Source organism: Musca autumnalis, unplaced genomic scaffold, assembly GCF_047663935.1.
Source record: "Musca autumnalis isolate F117 unplaced genomic scaffold, ASM4766393v1 scaffold_1, whole genome shotgun sequence".
Lineage (NCBI taxonomy): Eukaryota > Metazoa > Arthropoda > Insecta > Diptera > Muscidae > Musca > Musca autumnalis.
This window is the reverse complement of record NW_027411644.1, coordinates 115,958,463-115,974,000: the sequence shown is the minus strand read 5'-3', so window position 1 is coordinate 115,974,000 and position 15,538 is coordinate 115,958,463. Positions and strand designations below refer to the sequence as shown.

General features: G+C 35.5%; 2 protein-coding genes and 1 long non-coding RNA gene across 3 annotated transcripts; all 3 read left to right on the top strand.

Annotated features, from left to right (window-relative positions):
• Positions 1 to 1,243: 1,243 nt before the first annotated feature.
• On the top strand, positions 1,244 to 1,804 carry LOC141390774 (uncharacterized). The gene is made up of 2 exons (XR_012409467.1): positions 1,244 to 1,379; positions 1,445 to 1,804. It is a non-coding gene; the product is annotated as an uncharacterized lncRNA (long non-coding RNA).
• A 3,855-nt stretch (positions 1,805 to 5,659) lies between these two features.
• LOC141405025 (uncharacterized) lies at positions 5,660 to 7,073 on the top strand. The gene is made up of 2 exons (XM_073988977.1): positions 5,660 to 5,859; positions 5,918 to 7,073. The coding sequence occupies exons 1-2, from the start codon at positions 5,757 to 5,759 to the stop codon at positions 6,964 to 6,966; spliced, it is 1,152 nt and encodes a 383-aa protein (XP_073845078.1). The 5' UTR covers positions 5,660 to 5,756; the 3' UTR covers positions 6,967 to 7,073.
• Positions 7,074 to 7,717: 644 nt separating this feature from the next.
• Positions 7,718 to 14,766, top strand: PolA1 (DNA polymerase alpha catalytic subunit). The gene is made up of 7 exons (XM_073988772.1): positions 7,718 to 7,901; positions 7,959 to 8,156; positions 8,222 to 9,252; positions 9,389 to 11,396; positions 11,459 to 12,017; positions 13,838 to 14,310; positions 14,384 to 14,766. The coding sequence occupies exons 1-7, from the start codon at positions 7,886 to 7,888 to the stop codon at positions 14,587 to 14,589; spliced, it is 4,491 nt and encodes a 1,496-aa protein (XP_073844873.1). The 5' UTR covers positions 7,718 to 7,885; the 3' UTR covers positions 14,590 to 14,766.
• The last annotated feature ends 772 nt before the right edge of the window (positions 14,767 to 15,538 follow it).

The window sequence follows — 15,538 nt, the reverse complement described above, 5'->3', positions numbered from 1 at the left end:
AAAGTATAAGCAATTAACGACCAAGTTTCAAACTGGACCTAAGCCAACATTTTAGTGTGCTTAGTGTTAACAGGAGATTTTTTCCGAGAAAACTACGTAACTTTTTGGCAGATTTTTTTTCTTCATCTGAAAGAGAAAAATATTACCAAGTTTTGAGGTCGTTAGTTGTTATTAAAGCATTTTAGGGTGCCAACTCTATCTCGAAAAATAATAAACCAATTGTCATATATTTTTGTGGCCGATTTCGAGCTCTGACATTATGAACTTTGGTGTGGTGTGGATAATTTTATTAAAATATTTGATATATTGTGTACATCATTCAGCCCGTAGGCAGATGGATGTTTTCTGAGACTGAAAAATTAGCAAACGATGAGATTTGAAAATATTCTACAAAAATGTTGCTAGGAAAATTCTATGTGGGGTCCGTCCACTAGGACAAGACCGATCCTTTCTCATGAAAACTCTATGATTAAGTATTTCTTTGAATTTCGTATATGCATTTGATTGTGTAGAAAACTCGGATGCACATGAACTATATCTGTTCCTGGCGGACAGATCCGGTTATTTGAATGTCTACATATAAAATCCTAGAAGAAAGATTCGCCGTTTGTCAGACTTCTGAGTTATAGCGGGATGAATCTGTCGTTAACCAACAACAAATTTATGATGCCTAATTCAGAAGCGTAACCATCCGAATTTGATATATAGTTCATAGATTATGCGAAATTTACCGAAATACATAAACATACGGTTTTTTTTGTGAAAGTAACGGGTAAAACTGATAAAGGACAATGAAAACGTGACAATATCGATTTCTTGGATATGGGAAACCTACATATAATTTCGGTGAAACATTTTTGTAGAAAATTTCATTTTGTTTTACTTTTTGAGTTCAAGAACAAGAAGGACAGCATATTTGACCTTTGGGGTTCTCAATTGGGGCTTTCATTCCCAAAAGGAATTTTCCTGCCCCAGCTCTTAACTTCCATTTTGTGTCACAGGGTATTCAGTAAGATTTCCCATAGAGACCACAATGTTTTTAATAGAAGACAAGGATGACTTCTCATAAAAAACAAGATAAGAATACCAATAGACCTTTCTGAGAAGACCAGTAAGACTTCTGACGAAAGAGGTTAAAGGTGCACTCATTGATATGAGAGTCTCTCTTTGGGATGTTTGTGGAACAATTATTATATTATAAAACACTGTGCATAATGATCCAAATATGTACATACAAATAGGAATTGGAAACCCTATTTCAATATTTATATTGAAATTTATGACAGTACATTTTATAATTTCTTAAACTTCTATTTTATATTTTGTTATGGATTTTTGGTTTATAACAATTATTGTGCTTGCAATTACTCTGAATGGAGGTTAGTATCATTAACTATGTATTTTGAAAAACCCTACATTCATTGCAACTCCCATATTTACATAGTATATTCGCTTCACTGCCACAAATGCAACAAAGAAGAACATGGAACTTGTGCCGATGTCCTAGGCAGTGATAAATTTTTACAGCCATGCCCGGAAGATTTCGAATACTGTGCCATGATATGGACTAAAGAGGAGGTGTTAAAACGTGGCTGTAACAATGGAACAGTATGTGATGAGTATAAAGCTGATGAAGTTACAAGCTGCTGTTATTGCCAAGAGGATGGCTGTAATTATGGGGCAACATCATGTAATGGTCAGGGTACATTGCATATGTGTGGCGCTGTTGTTATAACAATGATGACAGTTTTAGCAATAAATTTATTGAAAAATTAGTTATTTTAATAAAAATATAAAAATAGAAGTCTGTTGTTGGTTCCATAAAATTGTATGTAGTGGATGGCGTTTTTACATGATTTTGAAGACCCGCAAATCAAAAATGTATTCAATACAATCTTATAGTAAGTTTATACATATTTATGAAATCCACTCTATTTCAACTGTCAATTCCATTGCTTAAACGTTAAATGTAATCCAATGGATTTCAGATGAGTTTTCATTTGACGTATACGCAAAGGAATTGTTGACAGATATTGTATGGAATTGACAACTTAAATGATGCATGTTTTATAAAACATGCTAAATGTAAAATGCGTTTTGGTCAGTCTGCAATAGGGCTTTTAGAAAAACTCTAAAAAACGTCTAGCAAATCGGATTCAGACCTCTGAGATTTCGGCTTATCTTTCCTTTACGAGTAGCTACCTTTCTCAGAAAAAAACATTACCACAGCACTATGGAAGTGATGCTCAAATATTTTATTCAAATCCAAATTTTCTGGCAAAACTGTTTCAAGGTTCATTTCGTATTGCAATTGAATATTATTTAAAATGTATGTGCAAAAAAGTTATTATAACGTGTTTTAGCCTGAAATAACGAAAAACGGCAAAAAATTCATTGAACATGATGGTCTCGTTGTATGGGGTCAAAACCAAAACATTGATGTATGTTAACACTTTTTGGTAATGGCTATATCACACCATATGCTTTTTCACATGTATGTTGTCGCTTGAGAGAAGTCTCCCTTGTCCCGTATGGGATGTTGTGGAACAATGTTTGTGTTGTCACTTTGGGTATACCAATATACAGATCTGTAGGCCTATTCTGTAACTTTTATCGATTCAAAAGTTGTAAAAATTTCTTTTGTTTTTGTAACAACTACAAAACAAACAAATGAAATTGTTGTAAAATAAACAATGAGTAAAGTTGCTAAAAAGTTACAGAATAGGCCTACAAACAAATGAAATTGTTGTAAAATAAACAATGAGTAAAGTTGCTAAAAAGTTACAGAATAGGCCTACAGGGGGCCTATTCTGTAACTTTTTAACAACTTTACTCATTGTTTATTTTACAACAATTTCTTTTGTTTGTTTTATTGTTGCTACAAAAACAAAAGAAATTTAAACAATATCGAAAGTTGTTAAAAGTTACAGAATAGGCCTACAGCTGATGTCATACATGTGAAAAAGCATATGGTGTGATATAGCCATAAGAAGGATTCATATCTTCCAGGAAGTTAAATTTCAGCCGAATGGGTTATAAAATATCGCTAAAACCTCCAATATATTTAAAATCGGGCGGTGTTATATGGGGGCAATGACAAAAGTTGGACATATTTTGAAAAAAGTTTTGCACTCCCAATCCTCCAATATGAATTTCAATTGGATACTACATACAGTCATAATAGGTATTTATAAAAAATTTTCTTCCATGTTAATATACAAAAAAAAAAACTTTAAAGAAAAAAAGCAAAATGTGGCAAGAAATGACTATTGAATTTGTTTGTTTGTAACAGACCGCATGCTTGTAAACAATAATTTTCAAACAATGATTTTACTACGCTAATTTTAAAAATGTCTTCGTTCTTTTTTTTTTAACAGTCTGATTAACAATGTCGAACGAAAATGAAAATGAAACAAAAAACAACTAAACTCGTGTATGATTATTTATAATATTTGTAATTGTTTTAAAGCAAACACAAATTCAATATTGACATGAAAACCAAAGTTTAGGTGTTTTTCGTTCGCAATCATTTTCTTTCGACATAGTGAAACAGACCCTAAATACTATGAAAGTACTCACCATCATCTTCCCGAATCATAAAAACTTTTGTCTTATTCCTGTATAAAAAGAGTATCAGCCTGTTTCTGTATGTCGAAAGAAGAATGTGTGCGAAAGAAACACGTCCAAACTCTTGTGTATTTTTCAAATTTGTTTTTTGTTTTGAAGCAAAAGCAAAGGTAAAATTATTTCGAAAACCAAAGTTCGGGCGTGTTTCATTCGCACACATTCCCAGCAAAATAAATTGGAAGTAGTGCAATGTGGACTAGTTCTGTCACGGCATGTTTTGATGCAGTTCAACTGGAGTCGTGAAAAAGGCACTCCAGTCCTCACATTTTAACGGCATTTGGATGCAATCCAAAGAATCACATCCACTTGTCACATTTTAACAACATCCGGATGCAGTTCAACGGAGTCGTGAAAAAGGCACTCCAATTCCTCACAATTTAACAGCATCCGGATGCAGTCCAAACGGAGTCGTGAAAAAGGCACTCCGTTCGCTACATTTTATTAGCAGTTGTTAGAGATCCCTATATGTACATAAATCAGATTGTACATCTCTACAGGCAGCGGCTTTCATTTTCCAAAAAGAGATAAGCGTGTTAACATGTCCAAACATTTGTTAATACAAACTAAATAATATTTAAATAATATTTAATTTGTGAACATTTTTCCGGCAACTCACCAGAAGAAAATTTCCGAATGGAGTGCTGTTAGAGTACGTGTCGAAATCTTAACTGGTGATGGGAAGACAACCCATTTAGCAAATGAAGCAAAAACAGTTCAGCTTGGAACAAATGCAAGCGGAGGAAACACGCATGTTTGCGATTGAATTCAATGGAGAATTTTCATAATTTGTGTTAATGTAATAAAGTTGTTAATATTTTTGTTTTGCACAAATAATAAATGCATTTTATTTGTTCTGGCATATTTTGTAATGGCTTGCACAATTTCCGCAGAATGCCTGTACCAAACACGTGCTTTGGACTGCCTCCTATTCTACCCCAAAGGGTTAGTTAAAATGCAATGCCAAAGGGTTAGTTAAAATGCAGTGCCAGAGGGTCAGTTAAAATGCAGTGCAAAAGGGTTAGTTAAAATGCAATGCCAAAGGGTCAGTTAAAATGCAGTGCCAAAGGGTTAGTTAAAATGCAGTGCTTTGGAGTGCATCTTTCAGTAGTCACGCTCTTGTAAAAATCATCAGTGAAAATGCATAATTTGATGCACATCCAGATCACTTGTACATATCATTTAACTGCATCTTTGGAGGCAAACATTTTGCTGGGTTCTTCTTTCGACATACAGAAACTGGCTGTATATCTTTTTTTATTTTTATACAAGAAAGTGCCAACTTTGACACTGCAACAACTAACGGCATCAATCGGTATTAAGAAAAACTAATTATTTTCGGTTGAATCAAAGTGTTTTTTATTACGCTGCGCAAAAATTAAAATTTGAAACATCCAGGTAGTACTTTTTGTACTGATTTCAACAATATATTATCTTCTGGGAAATATTCCCTAGATATGTCCGAAAATTCCTTGTTTAAGGCCGTTTACTTAAAGAAAAATTTTCAATTTAAAAGATATTTTGTTCCCGTGCCCTAGTTTTGCCCTGTCCATAGGAGAAAGGAACCTCAGAACCCTGGCAAAGGCCGGTTATTTAGAAAAAAATTAGAATTAAAAAAAATATCAAAAGAACAACAATGGGATTAAGTCAGACTGTTTTGAAACAAACAAAAAACCAACAAAATTGTAACAGCTATCAACAAAAAAAACGCCAATTGATTGAAAACAATTGTCCTGGACATATATGTACATGTCACATTTCAGTCCTATTCATCATGGTACATCCATGATTCTCCATCCATGGAATCATGGTACATATTTGCTCCTGTCCAAATACGGATTTGTTCACAATTTTCAATTCCCGTCACAAATTTCACGCTTTGAATTACGTCGGAATGATAAATACGTCATGACTATATATACTACTAAATAGATCTTTGCTTTCTAGTTTGAAACGCTTCCAACATTGAGGTTTTATTTTTACTTGTCATAAATCTACTTTGTTCGAATCACATTTAGATAGTTATTTTCTTATTATAGCCAAGTAGTCTTATTAAAATTTATCAAATAGAATTTTTATTGAAAAAAATATTTTTGGTATATTCAGTTCACAAAATTTTCAAATAGAAATTAATGTTCGGCCACAAAATTAATTCAATCACCGAAAAACTATTATTTAGGATTATCAAAATTTTACGCTATTTAATAAAAATGGGCTTAAAAAACGAAAATTGTGGTATGATATTAGATTTTTCAAACAAAAATTCTGAAACTAACTACATTTTTCTTTATAGATTGTGAAATAGAAGAACATGACTCCCAGCAAGAATTGTGTGTTTCCCAAACTTCATGCAAACATTGTAAAATTGTTTGCAAAACTTCTTCGGAATGTGATAATTGCCGTACAATGACAATAAAATGTAAACTAAGTCCAAGTGGAAGCGATAGACTACAAAATCCGTTCGATGCGAATGCTGACTTTGATATTTTTAATCTCAGAAAGCTATATCAGATGTCGGGACACAGTCTTCGACCCGTTCGATCATTATGTAGGCCTTCAATCTCTAATGCCATTATTCGTACTTCATTGAATAGTAATAAACTGGGAGGTAGCCCACACAGTGTAAAAGTTCAATTTACTACTCTGCCTCCAGTTCAAGAAGAACATGGTGAAGATCGAGGAAGCATTGAAATTGAAGTCGATAAAACGCCTGTTAATGAATCGAATAACACGTCCCACAGTTCACACATTCTGAAGTATAAAATACTCAGTTTACCCTTAACGGAAGAGAACAAATGCAATCGAGGTAATGACACAACAAAAGACATATCCAATGATGATATCATTATTATAAGCAGTGATGATGATGATGACGAAAAGTCTAATCCAACTGGTATCTCAGAAGTAGAAGACGAAGAAAATGACACGACTCATAGCAAAAGTAGCGATTTTTCAAATAACGTAAAAACGCCCCAAGCAAAAACTACCCAAACTATACTTTTACCCGGAAACTATTCTGAAAAACCGACTCAAACCCAATTATGCGTTGAAATGCATCCTCCCCGACTTTTTAAAATACCATCATCGTCTTCCTCTTCAGATCATAATGTATCCGGTTCCCAGCCACCTCCAATTAGATCTACAATTCCCAATAGCCATAAACAACGACAACTGGAATTGCATCGATTGCGCATACAAGTAGAAAGGAAACGGTTAGAGTTGTTGGAACTCAAATTGAAAAGGGAACGTGATGAAATGAAACGTGAACAAATTGCAGTAGAAAGGAGTCTGGTATCAAAGCATTCTATATTTCATGATTTAAATGATGAAAAAGAAGTTTAAAATATATACATTTTGTCTAAAAACAAATTTATCAAACGATATACATATAAAATACTAAAAAATACTGTATAATAACAAACTTTTTAATAAAAATATGTATGTAACACGACGTTTACATCTTTGTATTATATCACAAAATCCATTGAACAAAGTCCATTCAGATGAATGTGACGATGATAATATGTATCCTTCTAAAATTTTGTAGATTACCTTTAGAAATATAACAAAAATTACTGACTCTATTATTATTGTACAATACTATGCCATTTTTACTTAAAGTATGTTAAAAAACTGCATAAAAACATTGCCTCCATTATCCGTGAAAATTGATTATCCGTAATGCCTCCAGTCCCGACCATTACGGATAATCGAGGTCCGACTGTATAGCTTTTTGCAGGGTTAACCTTCTTAATGAGGATTTATTTGACGTATACGCAAAGGAATTGACATTTGAAACCCAAAATTTGTTAAATCCCTAAATAATAGTACGTTTATATATAACCGGATTTAACAAACCCACCGGGTTTCAAATGCCAATTCAATTGCACAAACGTCAAATGAAATCCAATGGATTTCAGATGAGATTTCATTTGACGTAACGCAAAGGAATGGACATCAAACGCCGTTTAACTATTTTTTAAATTATGAAGTTGTACAACATATCTTTACAGCATCACTTTACAAAGCGATTTGATTGTGTTTCAGATAGCATTGGCATCACTTATTCTATGAATATCAAATACAACCCTGTGTTTGGGACAAACAGCTGTTTTGACAATCGCGTTTTGATTGTTTTCATTTGCTTTCCCGCCAAGTTTGTTGGAAAAAAATTTGCTGCTGTGCAAGCGTTAATTTTTGCTGAACTATTTTTTAAGTTTTTACAATTATTACAAACAGTTTTTAATATTTTATTGATATAATGGCTGACTCACCATGTAAGTTGCTCACTGATCAGTATTTCTTGTGAAGAGATGTAAAATGTATTGTTTTAGCTTGTGAGCCGAGAGCTAAGAGGCAGAAAGTTGATAAAGCAGGTAGATTTGCAGCCTTGGCCAAGCTGAAAGAATTGAAAGGTAGCAAACACAAATACGAAGTTGAAGAGGAGGTCGATAGCGTATATGAAATAGTTGATGAACGTGAATATGCCAAGAAGGCAAAGGAATTATATGGAGATGACTGGATAGAGGATGGTAAGAACAATAGATAAACATAAATACTGAACGATCTGATTGATTGCATCCTAACATTCCTTTAGATGGCACTGGTTATGCTGAAGATGGTCGTGACTTTTTCGAAGATGAGGAATATTCGGATGATGATACTGCAAAGACGTCGAAAGATCAGAAAAAGGGTGCAAAGAAGCGGCCTCGTGAAAGTGATAAACCTGTCAAGGGCAAAGGCTCCATTAGGAATCTTTTTAGCAATGCCGTACCCAAGAAAACCCCAGCAACATCCATTAAAGATGATGATATTCTTGCTGATATCTTGGGTGAGCTTCAAGATAAGCCCAAAGATGCTGCAACTTCAGGTGATGCTGCATCAACAAAACCCCAAAAAGTAATTGCCCCTGCACGTATTGTTACCAATACAAGAAAATCCGATGCGGCAGTGGCCAAAGAATATATGAATAGTTTTATTAACAACATAAATATGAAAGAGTCGTCCAAGAAATCCAAAGAGACAAGTGATGATGAACTTTTGGATAGTATTCTTAAATCGAAACCAAAGGAAAAGTCTAAAGCTTCCACAGCCCCAGTGGCAACAGTAAGTAAGCTGGTAGAACCGAAAGAGCCGCCCCCAAGCGAAGAGAATAAAGAGAACGCCAAAGAACCTTCAGTTTCAAAGGAAACAGAGGCTCCAACTCCTTCGTCCACCAAACCTGATATACCAGATGATGAAATGGATTTCAGTTGTTTACAGGATGATGAAAATGAGTTTGATTTGGAGAAAACTGTAGGAGCAGCTCCGAAAACCGTTGAAACACCGGCGAAACCTAAAGTACCAGCAACAAATCCCGAAGAAGATATGCAAAAGTTACTCAATAATTGGGAAAACATCTGTCAAATGGATGATTTCAATGAAGAGTTAACAGCCACACCAATGACTAATGGAACGGATGCTTTAAGTGGTCATGAGAATTTGCGTTTCTGGTATTGGGAAGCATGGGAAGATCCTTTGCGTCGTCCAGGGGAAGTTTTTCTATTTGGCCGCACTCAAGAGGGTAAATCCATTAGTGTGCGTGTGGAGAAAATCGATCGTGTTATATATCTACTGCCAAGGGAGTATGTAAGTAAAAATTGCAGTCTATAATTTAAACTCGATTTAAAATGTATATTCCAAGAGGAGGATTGTATTTGCGACGAACTTTACTCCGATTCCTTATTTTTCTCTTAATATTAGTTTCAAACCTCTCTCCTTCCAGCTACTGGATCCCATTTCCAAAGAGCCTACAAAACAAAAAGTCACATTGGCCGATTTGTATAAGGAATTCGATGAAACCATATCGAACGACTTGAAACTGGGCGAATTTCGTTCGCGTAAGGTCACAAAGAATTTTGCATACCATTCGATTGGCATTGATGTTCCACAACAATGCGATTATATGGAAGTTCATTATGATGGCAAGAAACCTCCACCAAATACAAAACTAAAATACAATTCCATTGCTCATATATTTGGTACCAATACCACATCCCTGGAAAGATTTATATTGGATCGTAAAATAAAGGGTCCTTGTTGGTTAAATTTGAAACAATTTAAAGTTAATCCTGCACCCATGAGTTGGTGTAAAATCGATGTTACGGTTAGTGAACCCAAGTTTGTTGTTTTAACTGAAGACCCCAAACCAGTTCCACCACCTCCAATAACTTTGCTGACGTTAAATGTACGTACATCTCTAAACAGTAAAACCTTGAAAAATGAAATTTGCATGATATCCATGTTGGTCCACAATCGCTTCCAAGTTGATAAGCCACCACCAAATCCACCGTTCAACAAGCACATGTGTGGTCTTACACGTCCTTCTATGTGCACCTGGCCATTTGATTTAAATGCAAAACTGACCAAATTCAAAGCCACCAAAATCTTTAAACATGATTCGGAAAGGGCCTTGCTAAGTTGGTTTTTGGCACAATATCAACAAATTGATGCAGACCTCATTGTGACACATGATGCATTGGATTGTCAATTAGATGTCATAGCTGATCGTATTATTACCCTGAAAATACCACAATGGTCACGTCTTGGACGCTTGCGTATGTCTCAAGCATTTGGTAAGAAAATGTTGGATTTCTTTATAGGCCGTATGGTGTGCGATGTAAAACGTTCCGCAGAGGAATGTATACGATCCAGATCATATGATTTACAAACTCTGTGTCAAAATGTCTTGAAGATCAAGGAAAACGATCGAATGGATATAAATGAAGAGGATTTATTGGAAATGTTTGAAACTGGCGATGGTATTTTGAAATTAGTTACACTCACGATGCAAGATGCCTCTTTCATCTTGAGATTAATGTGTGATTTGAATATAATGCCATTGGCTTTGCAAATAACCAATATTTGTGGCAATATTATGACACGTACGTTGCAATCCGGTCGTTCGGAACGTAATGAATATCTATTGCTGCATGCTTTCACGGAAAAGAATTACATTGTACCCGATAAAAAGAAAAGAGAATTTGTCAATGCCGCTGCTGCCGACCCTGATGCTATGGACCATGACAGTACAGCGGCTAATACCACGTCTGCTGCAGGCGGCGGACGTAAGAAGGCTGCATATTCTGGTGGTTTAGTATTGGATCCCATACGTGGTCTCTACGACAAATATATTTTGTTGATGGATTTCAATTCTCTATATCCAAGTATTATACAGGAATATAACATTTGTTTTACCACTGTACAACAACCTTACAATCCAGAGGATGTGCCACAATTACCTGAAAGTTCCTTGGAACCGGGTATATTGCCACAACAATTACGACGTTTGGTTGAATCACGTCGTGAAGTGAAAAAACTAATGGCCCAACCAGATCTTTCGCCCGAATTGCAAATGCAATATCACATTCGACAGATGGCTTTAAAGTTAACGGCCAATTCCATGTATGGTTGTTTAGGTTTTGCCCATTCGCGTTTCTTTGCTCAGCACTTGGCCGCTTTGGTAACCCTAAAAGGTCGTGAAATTCTCATGAATACCAAATCGTTGGTACAAAAAATGAACTATGAAGTGGTGTATGGTGATACGGATTCCATTATGGTTAATACCAACATCACCGACTATGATCAGGTTTTCAAAATTGGCAGCGGCATTAAGCAGAGTGTTAATAAATTGTACAAACAATTGGAATTGGATATTGATGGTGTATTCAGTTGTCTGCTGTTGTTGAAAAAGAAGAAATATGCTGCCGTCAAAGTGGCGAAAACAGCAAAGGGTAAGGAAATTCCATGGTAAAATCATGCATTGGTCGTAATTCTATTTAAAATGTCCTTTCAGGTGAACTCAAAAAGGAACAAGAACACAAAGGTTTGGATATTGTCCGCCGTGATTGGTCACAAATTGCCATTATGGTTGGTAAAGTTGTACTTGATGAGGTGCTGTCGGATAAACAACTCGATGATAAACTTGATGCTGTACACTCACATTTGGAAAAAGTTCGAGATCAAATATTGTCGGGTGATGTTCCACTGCCTATGTTTGTGATAACGAAACAATTATCAAAAGCTCCAACCGATTTTAATAATTCTTCAACGCAGCCACATGTTCAAGTTGCACTGCGTATGAATAAAACTCGTAATCGTCGTTACAAAAAGGGTGATATGGTCGATTATGTTATTTGCCAAGATGGTAGTTCGAATGCAGCCACCCAAAGGGCATATCATTTGGATGAGTTGAAAGGTAGTGAAACCTTGAAATTAGATACCGATTATTATCTTTCATCACAAATTCATCCGGTTGTAACACGTATGGTTGAGGTTTTGGATGGTACCGATGCCAGTCGTGTGGCTGAGTGTTTGGGATTGGACCCGACTAAGTTCAGAGCTCAAGTTCAGAGGTAAGTGGGAATGAAAATAAATTATCTACTAGCAATTAGTTTAGGGAATACTTTAAATAATTCCAAAAATAAGTAAAATTTATAGTAGTAACCAATTAAAATGTTAATTTGGCAGTACATTTTTGAGTTGGCATTTAACCACCGCTTATACCAAGGATTATATTTTACAAGGAAAAGAAGATTTTGTTAACGTAGTTTTTGTAATGTAAGAACCACCACTATTATAGATAGATTAAAAAAAATATAAAACATAAAGGCAAAATGAGGGATAAACGTTTAAAATTGAAATCAATACCGAATATTTAAACTTTTTCGGTTAGTTGAGCTATAGAAATACATTTATTTGTGCCTAAAGCTGTGAATGCTATTCAATCCTGCTTGATATGCTTGTTGATCTAGGGGTTCTCTCCTGTATCGTTGGACCTCTCCCTCTAGAGCATGGATATCCTTCCTGATCTCCCTGAATGGGGCGGGCCTACCCACAAGAGGGTGATTGGGATGGCTCACACGATAACATCCAAGCAGGTACTGCAACGAAAGCATCTCATTGTGTTGCTTTACAGGAAGAATTTTTGCCTCCTCATGTAGATGGTCCACTGAAGATTTGAGGAGGCACCCTGTGTGTGTGAGTAAAGTTTTGTGTCATTTCTGGTAGATGAATAAAAGACAAAGTGCTGCCAAGTTTCAATTTGTCTTTACTCTTCAGCCCTTAACACATCCAACGTTTGAGTAACGTTTTGTGTCATTTCCGGTAGAAGAATAAAGAAAAAATTAAACTTGGAATCACTTTTTCTTTATTCATCTACCAGAAATGGCACAAAACTTTACTCAACGTTGGATGTGTATCGCGCTTTCTACCTGAGATGACACAAAACTTTATTCAAGCGTTGGATGTGTTTACGGCTTAAGGGCCGCGGCACATACGGTCCGTTGAGCGTCGCGTTACAAAGGAGAAAGTGAGAAAAGTCACGGGGAATTTACGTTCAGAATAACCCCCATTATCTTGTGAATTGGACTGGTAACAGCCAAGTTGCCGCTGGGCCCTGAGGGAATCTCCATGGAAGTGCTGAAACAGCTGGTTGAGTATCTGACTAAAGTTCTCAACTTGTCGCTAGCCACCCATATCGTTCCCACGTCTATTAGTGATAGAACAGTGATGGTGGCGCATGCATTTTTAAAAGCCGTTGATATTGTCAAGCACTCCACGCTGTTCGTGGACCACAAACTACTCCAAAATTCATATTTGGCAGCAAGAAAGTCCTCAAATCCCAAGCCAGCAGTACTTGGGGTGCAGGTAAAGAAACCTTGTTAACACATAAGCCAGTATGGTCCGCGAATATAAGTGCGAAGCGATAGAAAAATATTCAAACCTGTCAGAATGCAGACCTGAAAACTGCAACAGGTTGCCTCCTCATATGGTAGATAAGACACCCCCAAGGTATGTCATGAGCGATCTTCATGATCTAGAAAGAGAGGTCATATGTATGTTACAAAAGAAGCCCTAGATCAACAAGCATTTCAAGCAGGTTTAAATAACATTCACGAGTTATGGAAGATTTTAGCTTTACCTTATGTCGAGAAAGAACGCCAAAATAATTATTCTCAAGGTGGTATCTTCGGATTTCTTCTCCGGATAGGTAATTGGAAAAGAGTTCTCAAGCAGGGGAATTTTGGAAAGGTCTTCTTCCTATTCGTAATATCTGAGTCGTCCATGTTGTTGAGGGTTACATAAATTCTTCCCCTCTTATTCTTAAATTATACTTTAGTTCACAATTATACTTGAGCCGTATTTAAACCTCTTTTTTGCTTATATTTTTCAGAACCTACGAAGAGCGTGCAGTCGATTCTACCGGTGAATCTTTGGTAAAGAGTACTTTACAAAAATATCGTACCTGTGAGAAATTCAAATTCATTTGTGTACGTTGCAAAACTGAAAATATTGTTGCAGCTGCATTTAAACCTTCGGCGGGCAATAGCTATGAAGCTGTTCTGCAAAAATGTTCTAATCCCGATTGTTCCATTGGTCCTTATCAATATGTAATTGCTATACGTAATCAATTGATTCTCAGTATGCGTTCATTTATAACACGTTTCTATCAGAATTGGTTGGTATGTGATGATCCTGCATGCAATCAAAATACTCGTTGCTATACCCATGTCACCGCCGGTCGTCGTCCCGTATGTATGCGTTGTAAAAATGGTACTCTGGTGAGACAATATACCGAAAGAGATCTTTACGATCAATTAAGTTATTTCCAATACATGTTTGATTTGTCCAAACATCAGCATAAAAGTAAGTACAATACGGGAGCTTCTTGTAAGCACTAGCCTGATTTTTATTTTTAAAATACTTTTCCCTTTTGCAGACGTTACCATTTCCCCTGAAGTTACAGCTGCTTATCATGTGTTACGTGAAACTGTTGATCAACAGCTAGAAAAGTCAGCATATTGCACTATTGCCCTATCTAAATTGTTTGCTGGTTGGAAACCATTGCATCAAAATGAAGACATTATTCAAAAGAAAATCGATGTGCCAACAGTACAAGTTGCAGCCACATTGGATGATATTTAGATTGTAAAAAAGTTTTCATTTGAGTATCGCCAATTATTTAGGTATTTTTAATAATCATATCAGTAGTCCATAGAAATTGTAAAAAAGTTTTTTCCTCTTATAACAGCAGTAATTTTATGCATGTTATTTTACAACTCTCAAGTTTTGAAAAATATATTTGCTGTGTATAATAACAAATTGTCCCGAAGTGATTTTTATTTCTACTATGAAATTGGATGCATTAAATAATGCTAATCACAGATGTAAGTACATACCTACATACTTTATATTATTACATAGCACTGACTATACATTAATATTAAATTAAATAATCTCACAAGGGCTAACATCTCTGTTATGCGGCAAATTTTTGGCGTCAACGACTCCTTATTGCCAAAAGATAATTTATTTTTGAGTTACACCCATCACCATCCACTCACAAATGACCTTGACGATTGCAGCTTATTTACTCTGTTTTTAATGTTAATTAAAGGCAAATTATGTTTACAGCGTTAATAATGTGGGACTTTAAAAAGTAACATTGTTTATTGTTCAATTAAATACCGAACAAAACATAAACAAATACTTTGCCATCTACATTTTTACAGCACGTTTTACGGATTAAAGGCGAACAAAAATAACCGGTTTATGTTTATTTTACCAATGAGACTGCGGAAGAAGTTGTATTTCCTTGATGTCATTTTTGCGGTGAATTCATACTATACTGCCTATGAAATAAAACATTAACTTTGCCAACGTTTTGACACAGTGGAAAATTAAATATCGGCCGTTTGTTTTATGTATACGTACTTTTTGACCAGAGATAAAACAACAAAAATCATGAAATCCGAAAATCTGTGGCTCCGATTTAGTTTGTTTGATTGGCACGGTAGGAACATGATCACATTTTTAAACACGATATACATACATACATACGTAATACGTACTGGTGACGGTTAAATTTAAAATG